Here is a 14,207-nt window from a genome sequence, read left to right as displayed (position 1 = left end):
ATGTTTTCACAAGATAGTAGATGATCTCAGAATCCATCACCAGCTCATCATTCATCTCAGGCTTCATCATTAGCAACTTGCTATGGTTAATTAAGATTTTTTTCCCCCAGGTACTAATTATGGCTATGTAGTTGCTATTTTGCCGACCATTGCTATGTAGTTCGGTGAATTATTCTAATGACTATAAAAATGATACATCTGGGTCAATATAGAATTCTGTTTCTAAACCTCTGGAGACAATGATACAATGAGTAGTCTGTGTTTTACTCAGATGCAACTTAATTCTACTATTAGACGTTTACTCATGAGGAATTATCACGTATAAGCATCTACTTTGAGCGGTAGTTTTATCCGTTTTGTAGTGATTTCCTTGTGACATCAACATTATGATACCAGGATTAAAAAATTATTTTCTGATGCTTACAGAGAAAACTCTTGCTGACACAGAGCTCAACTGGTGCACTTGCTCATATGATACTGATGCTTGATTTGCAACACGATGAGTGGGGGCACTCCTCTCACAGGGTGCTGTCTGAGCTTTCTGAAGGACAGACTAAAGGATCTGACTTTCTAAACCTGTAAGAGCAAAACTCTGAGGACCTCAGTGAGACATCTTTTGGTAATGTAGTGAGGGACCTCAGGAACAGAAGAGACCTTCATGACAAACCAAACAGCAGATCAGCATTTCAGGACAACATAAGCTCTTTTTCAACTTCCGTGGCACTCTATCCCATTCCCTGCCTTTTCCTGATCTATTTTTATATTAGGATATAAGGAAATGTATTTGACAGTCTAAGGCAAGGTATTGTAGCAAGAACCACTCCTGCTGTAGAAGAGGAGGTTCACATGATGGTCTGTAACACCAAGAACACAAGCCTGCAGGGAGAAAAGGACACATGCTTGTTTCGCTTCCTTCTGCATTGCACAATCTTCTTGAGGTTTATCAAAGGTATTCCTCTGCAAGCCAGAAGAAATCTGAGGGGCAATCACTTAGAAAGGAAGCCAGATGGCTTCCTTTATTTTCTTCAGATTTCAAAGCAGTCAGTCGAACTCATAAGCATATTTGCAGGCCCTTGCTAGGCTGACAGCCATAAGCCTTCAAAACACAAACCAAGAGTCCTAATAATGCTACCTAGATCATATTTTCTGTAGGGAAAGCAAGAAAGAAAGAAGAGAGCATGTGCTTTATTCCCTGATATGTAACAGCAAGCTTGCTCCATCCTGCAGCAGTGCTCATCCCTGAATGTTCACTTATGCTTTGTTGCAACGTATTAGATGTCCAGGCCAAGTATGTAAAGAAAAATTCCATTGTTTTCCTGCAACAACTTAGTTGCCACTTCCAGATGTCCATTTTGTCTCTAAGTCAATAACCTCAGCAAAGGTTTGTCAGAAGAAATGTTTTAGTTATTTTATTGCACAGTCCAGTTACCTCTGGTTGCTATCCTTGCTGGCAGAAAAACAGAGTGCCACAGTTTGCCTGATGTTTCCCTTTTAATGAGTCAAACCAATTTTAATTCCATGTGTTTACTATCAGTTGTCAAAGATGGAAAAGCTGTTACCAGGCTTAAAAAAAAAAAAAATCCAGAAAACTTCTGTGGCATACATCTCACCTGGCCATGGTATACATGCATAGATGGCTGCATCCAAGATGTTTTAAATAGGTCAGGGGAACTGCATCCTGGGGTCTCCTAAATGCAAAGGAAATTCAGACATTCATACCCCAGACAGTCAACCAATATTTGCTCAGATAAATACCATCTTCCGTATTCCCTTCAGACTTTCTGCAGAAACTGTGCATCCCTGCAGCACCTTCCCACCTCCCTCTCCGCAGCACCATGCCCAAAATATTTCAGGTGACGGTAGCAATTTGGAGACAACTTATCAGGCAGGTGCTGCTAGCTTAATTAGCAAATGTATTCCTAAACTAAGAGTCAGGCAGTACAACTTGATATATTGCACTTGTAAAGGGAAGCTTATTAAGCTTAAAGATCAGACTCTAATGTTTCAGTTTATGATACACTTAAGATGGAAAGAGCCTGAACTTTGTACTGATTTCCCCCTGAAGAGGCAAAATTCAGCTTGTACTGCTGGGTAGAAGCCAATTCCTCTCTCCCTATGCACACACTTCAAGCAGCTAATTAGGTATCTGAATAAACTTGACCTTTCCTTGGATCATCAGGTACGTACAACATGAAATGTCTTGGAAAGATACTTTCAGTAACTGTCATTGTTTCTTCATTAAATCAGTTTTAAATGCTATGTCATTAGAAATAAAAACACATATCTCTTGCTTTAATGCATTCCATGCATTCCCTTTTTCCATCTTGAAGGTTTCAGTTTCAACACAAGGGAATGAACTCCCAACTTCCAGTCAGGTCTTTCTTGACACTAAACATCACTGGGGTGTACAACTTTAATTACCTTTCTGCAAGCCAGAAATATCAGGACTAGCAGATTTTAGCACTTCTTCAAGAAGTGGGTCTTTCCAACTGCAGTTACCAGCACCAGCTCTCCATCCACTGCACAGATACTGCCTTAACTGCACTTGCAGCACAGTTGAATTTAACAGCAGAAGCCAATGAACTCTACTCTATGCACACCACATGGGATAAAGCAGCTGTACCAGGGGTTTGTAGCCATCATTTTCCTTTTTTTCATTTCTACACAACTGGCTGAAGTTAACACCAGCCACACTAAGTTACATGCTATTACTGACCACCTGGTAAAGCAATGTGCCATCAAACATGACAGAGTACACAGGTACAAATTAGGATTTTAAACTTAACATTTCTGTAAGAACACAGGATAAACTCTTCTTTCCCCCTCCTTTCACTGCAAACCTCCCTTATGTTTTTAGACCACCTGATCTACACCAGTAACAGAGAAAGCTTTAATAGCACAGAACCCTTACCAAGATGAAAGACCTCAGCCTTTCAACAGATCAGTACTGTTTCACTGAAATGCAGGTCTTCCCTAAGGATCTTCCTTTGTAAGGATCTTTACGAGGAGCAGAGCCATAGCATTGACTTGCCAATGCTGTGGCCACCATACCTTATCATTGCTTACAACCACCACCAGGCAGAGGGCTAAGTCTCTGAAAATGCCAGTGAAATTTTCCTGGCATCATTTTAAAAAAGCAAGTCTAGGAGCTTGACCCTGAGCGTATCGTAATGACAAGTCAACTGTCGGAAACGCAGCTGAAATGGTGAGAAATGGACTCTTTTGACAGTACTACTGAAACACATACGAAACAGAGCCTCAAGGATCTTCTTGGAACTGCAAGAACAATAGTAAGAGATTTATTTCTCTCTTCCTTGTAGTAGGACGACAGAGAGCAGGTATGGGACAAAATCCTGACAAAGTAGTAATGGTCATATCCCCTCTCTTGGTAGCATTACCAAGCAAATAGTGGGATACATATCCAGCAACTATAGCTAAGAAATTTCAGCCTCACTCTGACAGGAGGTCCACAGAGCTATTTGCCAACCTGTAGCAAAACCTGAAGATATTACTGATTTTTTCCAACAACTACAGGCAGGCTACTTTTACAACATATTAAATATATATATCTCAATCTAACTGCATAATAATCACTAGAAGATCTCAGCAACAAAAGGCAGCTTCAGCCTGTAGCACTATACTTGATTATGAAGTAGTCCGTTAATGTAACGAACTCTGTGCCCCCCACCGATGGTCCAAAGTCTGATGAACCCAATGTCAACAAATGCCAGCAATGCACGTGGCAGTCAAAACCTGACTTTCCTGGAAACAGTGCTGCTACAGGCAGTCCATGTCAGCACACAGCACTATTCACCTGCCATGACCTGTGCTGCTGGAAGTTCCCAAAGCTGCATGAAGCATCAGGAACTGCAGTACCAACCCTGACAACACTAACATCTCTTAGCACAAAACAGAGAAGCTGGTCTTTAGGGATACTGACAAAGATTAATGTTGACTCTCTCTTCCACCAGTGGAGCAGGACACGGTCAACTCTATCACACCTCTGTCAACAGATGCATAGGTAGACACCAAGACAGTCTTGATTAATAATCATACAGTTGAGCCTTGACCACGTGCAACTCTCCTGTGCTAGCACAAGGCTGCTGTGGATCTATATATAACCATGCCAACATAAAAACCAGTATGCCTGAACTCTACCTTCCTCTAGAAAAACTATCCCCCCAAAAGATTCAGAACAACTTTTGATAAGTTACTGCTGTCTCTCCTCCAGTTCAATTCTACATCTTCTTTGACTTAACTTTATAGGCATCTTCCACATTCCTTCTGCTTAACACATGAAGTTCCTCCTCTCTATTAATCAGGGTTGAAGAAAGCTACAATCTGTTAAATGCCATTTTCATACCATAGCACTTTATACAGCTGGAGTTAGTCATTAACCCCTCCCCACTAACTCTGAATGCAAGCCTTCTTCATTTACACACTTACCCAATCAACATAACAGAGTAGCCTCTGAATACAGAGGATAATCTGTTAACAGTAAGGAAGGTTCAAAGTAACAATATACTTAAATCACAGCATGACAGATGCGGGCAAGACACCAGGAAAAAAGACTCCGGGGTAAGGATAACACCATGCAGAGTACCAGAAGAATCATTAGAGCCCCCCCGACCTTGGGAAATTTTAAGGGAATTTAAGCCAAAGATCCATCAGGTATGACACGACATAACTGATTTTGCCACAGGGCAGAAAAAATAGAATAGGTAACCCTTGTTTGCTATACCATACTATAAAGTTCTTGCTGTCATGACAGCCAGCTGGCTGCCTTACCTTCCTAACCAGTGTGTATCAACCTGCTGGCTCACAAAGAAGTACTTGAAAAAAAAAAAACCAACACCCTCACCCTGCCCTTCCCCAACCAGTTGAAAATAGCCGAGGGAGGTAGCCAAGGATGACACTTGCAACCTGACATTAAACTATTTTTTCATTTAGACTGTCTTTCACAAGTGAAGTGTCTTCCAGCCAGTCCAGCTCCAGCACCTGAGGAAGCATTTGCCAACAGAAGCTGGACTCTTCACTTCCCAGCACTCCACTAGCACAACCATGCAACTAGGACAAGAAGTTGAGTATCAAGCTACAGTTTAAGGCAACCTAACTTCAGGCCAACAGCCTTCAAGAGACAGAGCAGTACGTTGTATTTGTCTGCTGCGCAAGTGTCTGAATATCAACGCAAATAAAATTCTCAAAGTGGAACAGTAATTTTTACTCTGCTATTATCCAGTTAAACCGTAAATTCATCCAGCTAATCTTAAATTCAAGTCTATTTTAAACAGTATCTAAGAAACTAAGTACATCACATCTACTTGGCAGAAATGGATAAAATATTAACTATCACAGGCAAATAGGTCAAGGGCCAAGATTTACCATAGGTACAGCAAAGACTTTCAGAAGTTGCTTACTTCCATAGCTTGGCTATTTGGGAAATAACCCGTAACTTCATTTTTGGTTTCCACACTTCCATGCTGTAAGAACTGGACAGGTATGGACCAACTTTCCCCACAATAAGCTGCCCTTAAAACTCGGGTCCATATACCCCTTTTTCTCCTTACCAACCTCCACCTTTAAACCCTTTCAACCTTTGGGATGTACAGCCCATGCCTACATAAGCAGCTGGATGTCAAAATAACGGGATGTTCATGTGACCATCTTCAGAAAGAAGAAATGTATATCCTACAGTCTCATCATTAGCTATAAATCGTATACAAGATAACGGCTTTTTAAGATCACAATCTTTTTGCCTGGAAATGCAAAGAGAGAAGACATCATCTTATTTTTCTGTACTATCATTAACTTACACTTGTTCATAGCAGTTGGTTGTGACAAAAGGACAACCCAATGCTAGGCTTAGGAACACCATCCAAGACACTCGCCCAGAAGAAATTTCAACAAGCTAGTCATTGAAACAGTTCTGGAAGTTTCACTTTAACTCTTCCTCTCTCCTACCATCACACTTAGGGATAAAAGGTGTTTTGCAGTTGAGGAAGAAAAAGCAGAAAAATGGTTTAGGTGTCCCAAGACTCCTTGATACACTCCATATAAAGAACATGATTTTGAAACATTCAGACACCTTCTTGTTCTTCCTAGCTCTACTGTTCAGTAAAACTTGAATTACCTCACATTTAAGGAATTTTTAGACTTAAGTTTAGTAACCACAAAAGGTTTATCAAGAATTTTGACAACCTTTTTCTCCAAACATGAAAAAAAGTTAAAACAGCACAACTAACACCTTTCTTAAGAATTTATTCACCAGTGTCAAACCATACAGATGAAGCAGAACATGCATTAGAAACAGACGTTTCTAGTAAATGGAGAAGAAGGTACTGCAGCAAACTACGAAACACGGTGCTTGTTTGTATGCATATTTCAAAGCAGAAACTTCCAGTTCTAATTAAAAATGCTGATTTTGAAACAGATTTTAGAACACCAAAAATCTGTTATTAATGGAGGACCAAGCCTTAAAGCAAAATACACTTTACTGCCTTAATGTCAAGTGCTTGATTGTTTTGACAGTTTGTAGGACAGATTTAATGGGAGTTTTCCTACATATTATGCATCCCAGCTCTTTTGCATATAGCAAGAGTACCTTTAAAGGAGGTCATACATATTGAATGAAGTTTTGGCAATACAATCTGACAAGTTGTTGAAGCTAGACAGATGTACCCCACTAACTCAAGAGACAATGTTGTCAAGAGACACTTTCATATCATAATTTTGTATTACACTTGCACATGTTCACACCCACAGGCTGAAGACCACTTATGTATTCCCTCTTTTTCCAAATTAAAATTCATTTAACTCAATACTCCACAGAACGCAAATAACTAGCTAACATTTGTCATGCATGCTGTTCTGGTTCCTGTAATCTAAAATACCTAAGAATACTGGTAACCATTCCAGAAGTATTAACTCCTTATTCTTTAAGACTTCAGTGTAATACTAAAAAAAGAGAGCTGAAAGGAAACTTTACTGTTTAAAGCATAATCTATCAGGGACTTGTGATTTCTTCAGTTCTTACCTACTTGATATAGAAGCACCACAACTTTTCTGAGTGTCACACATTAGGGTCTTTTGTTCCTTAGTCTTATGCCTCAAAAGATTAACCTTTGGCCATTATTCACAAACTCTTAAAGATTTCATCCAAATTAAACTCCTATAAATTTCCTCCTCGTGTTCTAGTTGCAAGTTCTCTAATGCACGTAAGAAGTCCCATAAGAAATTCCAAGTAGACCTCCCTTTTGCAGGAGCCCCCAAGGCTCAAGCTATTTTTTGCCTGTCCTGTCTTCAACTTGACCAGCACATCATGCTTGATAATCCAAAATCTGCACTTTGAGAACTTGTATCTTCTGTTCATACCACTACATTTTTCACCACTGTCTGATCCCACATCCTTCATACAGCTATACTCAAAATTTGCACGTACAGTGATCAAAGTGCATATGGTAAACTGAGGAAGAACCAGTGCATCTAAACAGATTAAGTAGTTGTGACTCATCTCAATGCTGCAACAGTGTTGATAAATGCTTACAACTAAAGTAGGAGTCACCCAGGTTGAGGAGTCATTTGCAGGAAACAGATATTTTGTAGGGTATCTTAGCAAACACTGAAGATTACTCTGAAAAGCAACAGAACATTTAGATTTGTTTTCCACTGGTTTTCCAAGTAGGGAGGCAATCAGTGATTCTGAATGCCTTGCACTTTGCTGCACAGGTTGTAGCAAGGCGGGTGGCAGTCTCTTCTCCCAAGTAACAAAAGATAGGACAAGAGAAAATGGCCTCAAGTTGCACCAGGGGAGGTTTAGATTGGATATTAGGAAAAATTTCTTCACCAGAAGGGTTGTCAAGCATTGGAACAGGCTGCCCAGGGAAATGGTTGAGTCACCATCCCTGGAGGTATTTAAAAGGCGTGCAGAGGTGGCACTTACGGACATGGTTTAATGGTAGACTTGGCAGTGTTAAGTTTACGGTTGGACTCTGTGATCTTAAGGGTCTTTTCCAACCTAAATGATTCTATGATTCTGTGATCGTAGTCTGGAGCTTTGGCTTTGATTCACTGCAGCATCTTTACTACCAAGCATTTCCAGAAAATTCCAGATCATCTCACTTGAAGCATCATCTGAATTTGAAGACTTCAGAACAAGGTTTAGATTTACCCCAGGTCAAACATCTTACTTTTCCTCGATTCTGCATGTAATGATTAGATTAGAAGGGTATTTAAACAAGAATCTTGAAAAACTTAATTTCTTCATGGTTCCCTAATGCACGTTTCACGACCTTTACAAGGCTATCTTTTTTCCATCAAGAGAACTACTCTGGTTCAAAAGGCCCGCTGTTGAAAGTTTACGAAAAAAGCACTCACACTTATCTGGAGTGGTGGAGGAAAATACTTACAGATGTGGTTTCATAATATGTCTGACTGAAGTAAAGTCTGCCCAGCCACAACGAGCCTGCTGCACCCTCCCCCAGAACAGCTCCTGTTCCCTCTGTCCAGGTTGTACTCACAGAGCCAACCAGCTGAATGACATGAAAACTTTTCCTTCTGGTTGCTTTACTTCTCAAAGAAATCACTTCCCCGAGCTGGTGACCAGGCTTCCAGCATGCCAGTGCCAGCACCCGGGTGGGGGCAGGAAGGTGGAACTTCCAGCCATGGTGCAGGATTAGCTCAGCTTGTGCCAAGGGAAGCCAAGCCCCACCCTACATAGTTCATTTGCATCTGCCTTCATTACATGGCAATTAAAAACAAAGTGGCAGGGACGTCTCTTGAGATAAGCTGCACCTGAAAGCCTGTTTCAGCACTTTGTTCAAAAACTGCCTCAGTTTACTCCCTTGTTACAAGTTCAATACAAGCATCTTCCCCCCCCCCCCCCCCCCCCCGCCCCCAAACAATTCAGCATCCACTGTACTTGGTATTTCTCAAGAAGGAAATACAATCTTTAACGGCCCACATTCATGTTTTTGGTAAACTTAATGATCGTAAAACTTGTTAAGAGGTCTGCTAGGCAACATGTAAGAAGCTTTCTCCACATTCTTCCCTTTTTCCCCATCCCATATACCCTCATCTGCAAGATAGCTGCCATCAGTGTGCAAGAACCATATAGGAAAGCAAATGTCCTGACCAGGATTGGAAAAGAGAAATTTTAAGCAACAACCAACCCCCAAAATTCAGGAAGCACATTTTAGTTTCTTACATTACCAAATTCACAACAAATTTGCCGATCACTTCAAATATAGGCCTTGGAAAACAAAGGGAAGCCTCTCAAGTCCTTAAGGAGAACAGATCCATGACTGACAAGGGCAGCTTTGTGTTTTTACATACCATGCTTCATGTTTGCAGCTTCCGATTTAGGATAATTTGAGATGACACCAAGCAATTTAGACTCATGCAGGACTTGCAGAGCTTGAGTGCATTATGAACATCCCACAGAGAAGCTGTTTCGATTTGGATTGAATACACAATTAAATGGAGCAGTTCTTAAAATACACCCTTGAATTTCACCTTCGGGAGAGCTACAGGAAGTTAATAGTATTCGGTAGTTTATCACATTTTAGCCTGCTCTTCTAATCCCCAATGCGTGGTTATTCTAAGTTTCCACAGCAGCGTGTACCGCAGAGGTGGTTGGTTTACCCAGAACCTACACTTAAGGCAGTGTAGTGTATCTAAATGAAGAGCTTCAACTTTATATAGCTTATAAATTACAGGATCTACATTTCATTTGGTTTCTCCCGTCAACGTTAACTCTAAGTTGAGTAATCAAATACCAAAACACTCACATATACAAGCAAAACCTGCAAGCGTTACCATTAAGAGATCAGAGTAGGCAATTTAAGAGTTAATCCTGGAACGGTGTCCTCAAATAACCCTACTGTGGCTTGATATTACAGCTGAACATGCTGCCTCTAGCGCTTCCAGCTACTGCTATCAAATGCGCTGTAGCAACTTTCACTGTTGAACAGCGTAGTCACTCACACCAAAATGCAATTAAAGCTGGCATTTCCAGCCTCATTTCAGTCCCCTGGTAGCTGCAACCTTTCCTTTTAGCAGCACTGCTGCACCCCGGCAGAGCACATGCAGTCCTAACAAGGGAAGCGCTATGAAAATAATCTTGGCACTTATTAGGGACTCGGCAGAATTTTAACCTTAGGTATCAGCTGGATCCTGAACCTCTCAATTTTCCTGTAAAATCTCAGGCTTTCCAATGCTGCAGACACAACCAATTCTGTAAACCAAACTGCAGCACACAACAGCAGTAATTTCTCCATTCCTTCTCTCCTGACATTTACACGGGCAATTTATTGCCTGCTAAAATTACCACTTCCCTCTGTCCAATATCAAAGGGATACCTCCTCAGGGCAGTATACTGCTGTGCGAACAGATGCCATCTTTCAGAAGCGAAAAGCAAAGCCTTAACTCCATTTTACAATACAAACCTCCTAACATTCAAATAACTCAAGTTTTCAAAACTAGTAACTACGTTTTGTCCTAACAATTATTCTTACTATTTACAAGCACATATTAAAGGTACTGCTTTTTCTGCCTTTCTCGCTTTCAGGCAAGGTGGAGGGGGGAGAAGTGCTTTTTAGCTTAATACAGCCACCTGGAAGCCTTTCCATATAAATCCAACCTTGGCAGATAATTTTGTTCCGTTACAGTTTTTTTGCTACCTGCACGCTGCAGTCACAGACCACAACTACTTCTGCCTGCACTATGGACTGCTCTCCACCTACACAAAAGAGTTGACTTATTTAGCTGGGGAAGAAAATAGCTAAGTCACCACTAACTTAACCGGATTTCCCCCTCAGAGCAATAAACTGACCAGGAAAGCGTTTTCAGATCGCCAGTCCAAACACGTAAAATTCAGAAACAGAATTCCAGTTTCTTCACATGTATCTGTAATACCAGCAGCCTGAGCTATATAAACAGCAAAAAAACCAAAACAGGCTGAGATCGTGACCTATGACTGAAGCAGCTGACCCAAACAACACCTTCCTGCTTATCTTAAATCCATCGGTTCAATAGAATACCAAGAATCCCAGTAATAAGGTACTTTACAAGATGATCTAAGAAGCTTCTTCTTTCATACAGGCATCTGTGGTCTGAATTTACATATTTCTTCTATAAACAAAAAAAGAACCAAACTGAGCATAAAGCACTCTGGACAACTACATGCTGCTTTTTAGAGTGGCTGTTATTCTGAAGCAATCCAGAAAATCTTAGTCTTGCTTGATTTATTTCCATGCAAATCCATTATTTCCAATTATATCTGGGATATATTAAATTATGACCAAAATACAAGTATGAAGATTCTTTTTAGTGAAGGCAGTAACTTTGAAAAATGTTATGCTTTATCATGCATAAGACAGTTTTTTCCCAGAATCAAATCTCAAGTAGCTGGTCTGCTCTGGTCACTTATCAAACAACAATAATCAAAGTCAAGCTCCTCCCTTGTGAAACTATCAGATTTTGGGATGAAATCCATCTGATTTCTACTCAGAACCTCACTGAGGCAAGCACACTTACATAATGGAATTTAACTTTCTTACAACCGATTTAAGCGTGAGCAAAACCCAAAGGACACATTCTTGTGTGATTTTTGTCTAGCGTCATGCCACAACCTGTATGCTATACCCACACATAGTTGGCCTTCCTCACCAAAAAACAAGTCCCGAAGTTCCTGGCAAATACTCTGTCTGCATCTCAGAAAGCGTGTCTGCCTGGGAATTCATGAGGCTTCCACCGTGATCTCTCCCATCTGCAAAGAACACTAGTTTCACATATGAAAGGGTTGATGGTGGTGTTGAAAGACAGAGGGAGTGTATTCAAACAAGCAGACTCCTGAATTTTCTATTCTGAGAACTATTATATCAGAATACCACTCCCAACCTCTAGTTTATCTGAGAACAGCACTAGGATAAGAATAAAATTTAACGTAAGTAAAAGAAACAAGGGCTTAGCATGAAGCCAGTACAAGATTCAGATTCCGTTTCACAAACGCCCGTGGAGGACATGCTTGCCCATTACTATACACACTCATAACCTGAAAGATACACAAAATTGTTGAATCATCAACTGTAGGAAACAGCTCACTGCTTGAAATATGTCATCAAAACCTGGTTATTTCAACATGTAACTGAAAGAGACACAGAAAAAAAAAAGCTCGCCATTTTCTAATTAACTTCATCTCAAACACCCCACAAATTCCAAGGAGAGCTCGCTACTTCACAGAGCAGGTCACCTAAGCATTTATGCTAACCTATAAAACTGTAAACATTTTACAACTTAGCAGAGTTAGCCCCCCTCATTCCAGGGTCGAGATTGATGCTAATGGCAAAGCAATGTAGCTCCCTAATTATAAAAGGAAATTTAGAAAACATTTTCTTAAAGCCCTTCAGATTTTGGCATTATTCCCTGCCTTAATGAACGTTAGCTCTATTCAAAGGTTGCATTTTCCCCAGAAGAAATGCTCTTCATTTCCTACCACCCAAAAGCTTGTCCTAAGAAGAGATTAGATCCCTTCTTACCCAGGGTTCAAGTAACATTCTTGCCATTGTAATACAAAGCAAGACTTACTCAAAAGCTTCTCTGAAGCCAAAGTCACTATCCTAGACTTTAGGAGGCATACTTGGATAAGCGGAGGACCCGACCTAAATCTCGGTTTAACTTCCTTGTTTTTCTAAGAGCTTTGAACTTTAAATAAGTATTTGCCTAGAAATTTAATGCTCCCATATTTAAGAAGAGTAACTTTGCAGTTTTAACATGCAAGATTTTTACCTAAGAGGTAACACAAAATTGTCAAGGACAATAGAAGGAAAACTACAGTAAACCAGAATTCTTCCCCCCTCTTAATTTTACGTTCATACAACTTGTAGCTGTCCTAATAAAGCCGATCTTGTCCCATCAAGCCTAATACTGCACTACTCGGGGAAACTTTAGCTGAAGAAGTTCAGCAGTAGGTCTTAACAGACGTTAGCTTTTTGCACATCCTTTCCGTATGAGTACTACTGCTCAAAACATCACCAAGCAGATCAACAATACTATACTATTTCTTCTATTTTTCCTCAATCGAGTATATACCCTACTATCATCTGATTTTTTGACTGCTGCTTGTCATTGTCAACAGACAAAAGACCAAAGCTCAAGAGTACACCCAGCCCCATCAGAGACTTCTAAAGGACAGAATTTCAAGCATTCTTCCTTCCCACTTACACTGCCCATTGCTCGTTTTCACTAGTGCTCCGAGACAAAAGAGAAAACATAACACACAAGACAATGAAACTGACTGCAACAAGCGATGTCAAATATACTATGCAAGCTGACCAATCTACTACTCGCTGTTCCTTTTAAGGACTATACAAATTCATCATAATTTTTACACCATCCCATCTCAAAGTCAGGCTGCAGTTACATACAAAACCTAAGAAACAGCTCCCCTTACTTGGCTTTTTTTTTTAATCTTTAAAAAAGCTTTTTTTTTAAGGGTTCTTTCTGCTGAGTGCATAACGGAAGACAGATTACTGATTTAGCTGCTACTTTCATGTAAAAAACCCTCTTATATCAGCATAGTATCTCTCTGTAACATTTTTTTTTTTTTCCAACCACACATTATCTTCAATATTGATCTATGCTTTTAAGTTTGATCGATTAGGATAGCTGTAGTATGGCTTATTCCCCTCTGCTTTAGGAGAACAAACATCGAAACATCTGAAACTATTTTCCATCAAAGATGGTGAATGTCGGAGGAGAAAGGATTACAGGTGTGGGCAGTTATAGAACAAAAACCCTATCAGCTACTATAGACTTGTGCCAGACGCTTCCAGGAAGTTCCTCCACATAGGTTTAGTCCGTGCTGGACTGTACCAGCAGCACCGTGCTGCTGAGCAACACCATCCCGTGCTGGGGACACCACAGAGTCAGTACAACCCCACAGCCTTAATGAGTACAACCGGTCGGCAGTCGGCTTCGCTACGCTGCTGATGCAAAGACACACACACACACAAAAAAAAAAAAGGCCAGAAACGGGAACAAATCAACCCGGTTTTCCCCTCGGCATCTCAGAACCGGCTCTAAATCCCGCGCAGGGCCGCGTCTGGAGGCAGTTTGATCCCAGCTTCCCTGAAGTCAGCGGGACCGGAGCGCTCCCGGTCCGCACCGCATCCCTCACCGGTCCCACGGGCCTGGCGTGACACACACCCCCC

The 14,207-nt window shown here is 40.8% G+C and overlaps 1 protein-coding gene across 1 annotated transcript in view; it reads right to left on the bottom strand.

Moving 5' to 3' along the window:
• Positions 1-14,207, bottom strand: part of RHEB (Ras homolog enriched in brain) — a 42,747-nt gene that overhangs the window by 27,585 nt on the left and 955 nt on the right. Inside the window, exon 3 of the mRNA XM_010563098.1 lies at positions 1,611-1,637. Within this exon, the coding sequence (XP_010561400.1) occupies positions 1,611-1,637 (27 nt within the window). The remainder of the gene's footprint in view (positions 1-1,610; positions 1,638-14,207) is intronic.

This window comes from Haliaeetus leucocephalus, unplaced genomic scaffold, assembly GCF_000737465.1.
Source record: "Haliaeetus leucocephalus isolate CR32 unplaced genomic scaffold, Haliaeetus_leucocephalus-4.0 Scaffold0, whole genome shotgun sequence".
Taxonomy (NCBI): domain Eukaryota; kingdom Metazoa; phylum Chordata; class Aves; order Accipitriformes; family Accipitridae; genus Haliaeetus; species Haliaeetus leucocephalus.
Note: the sequence above shows the minus strand (reverse complement) of the source record. Positions and strands in the feature narration are given on the sequence as shown.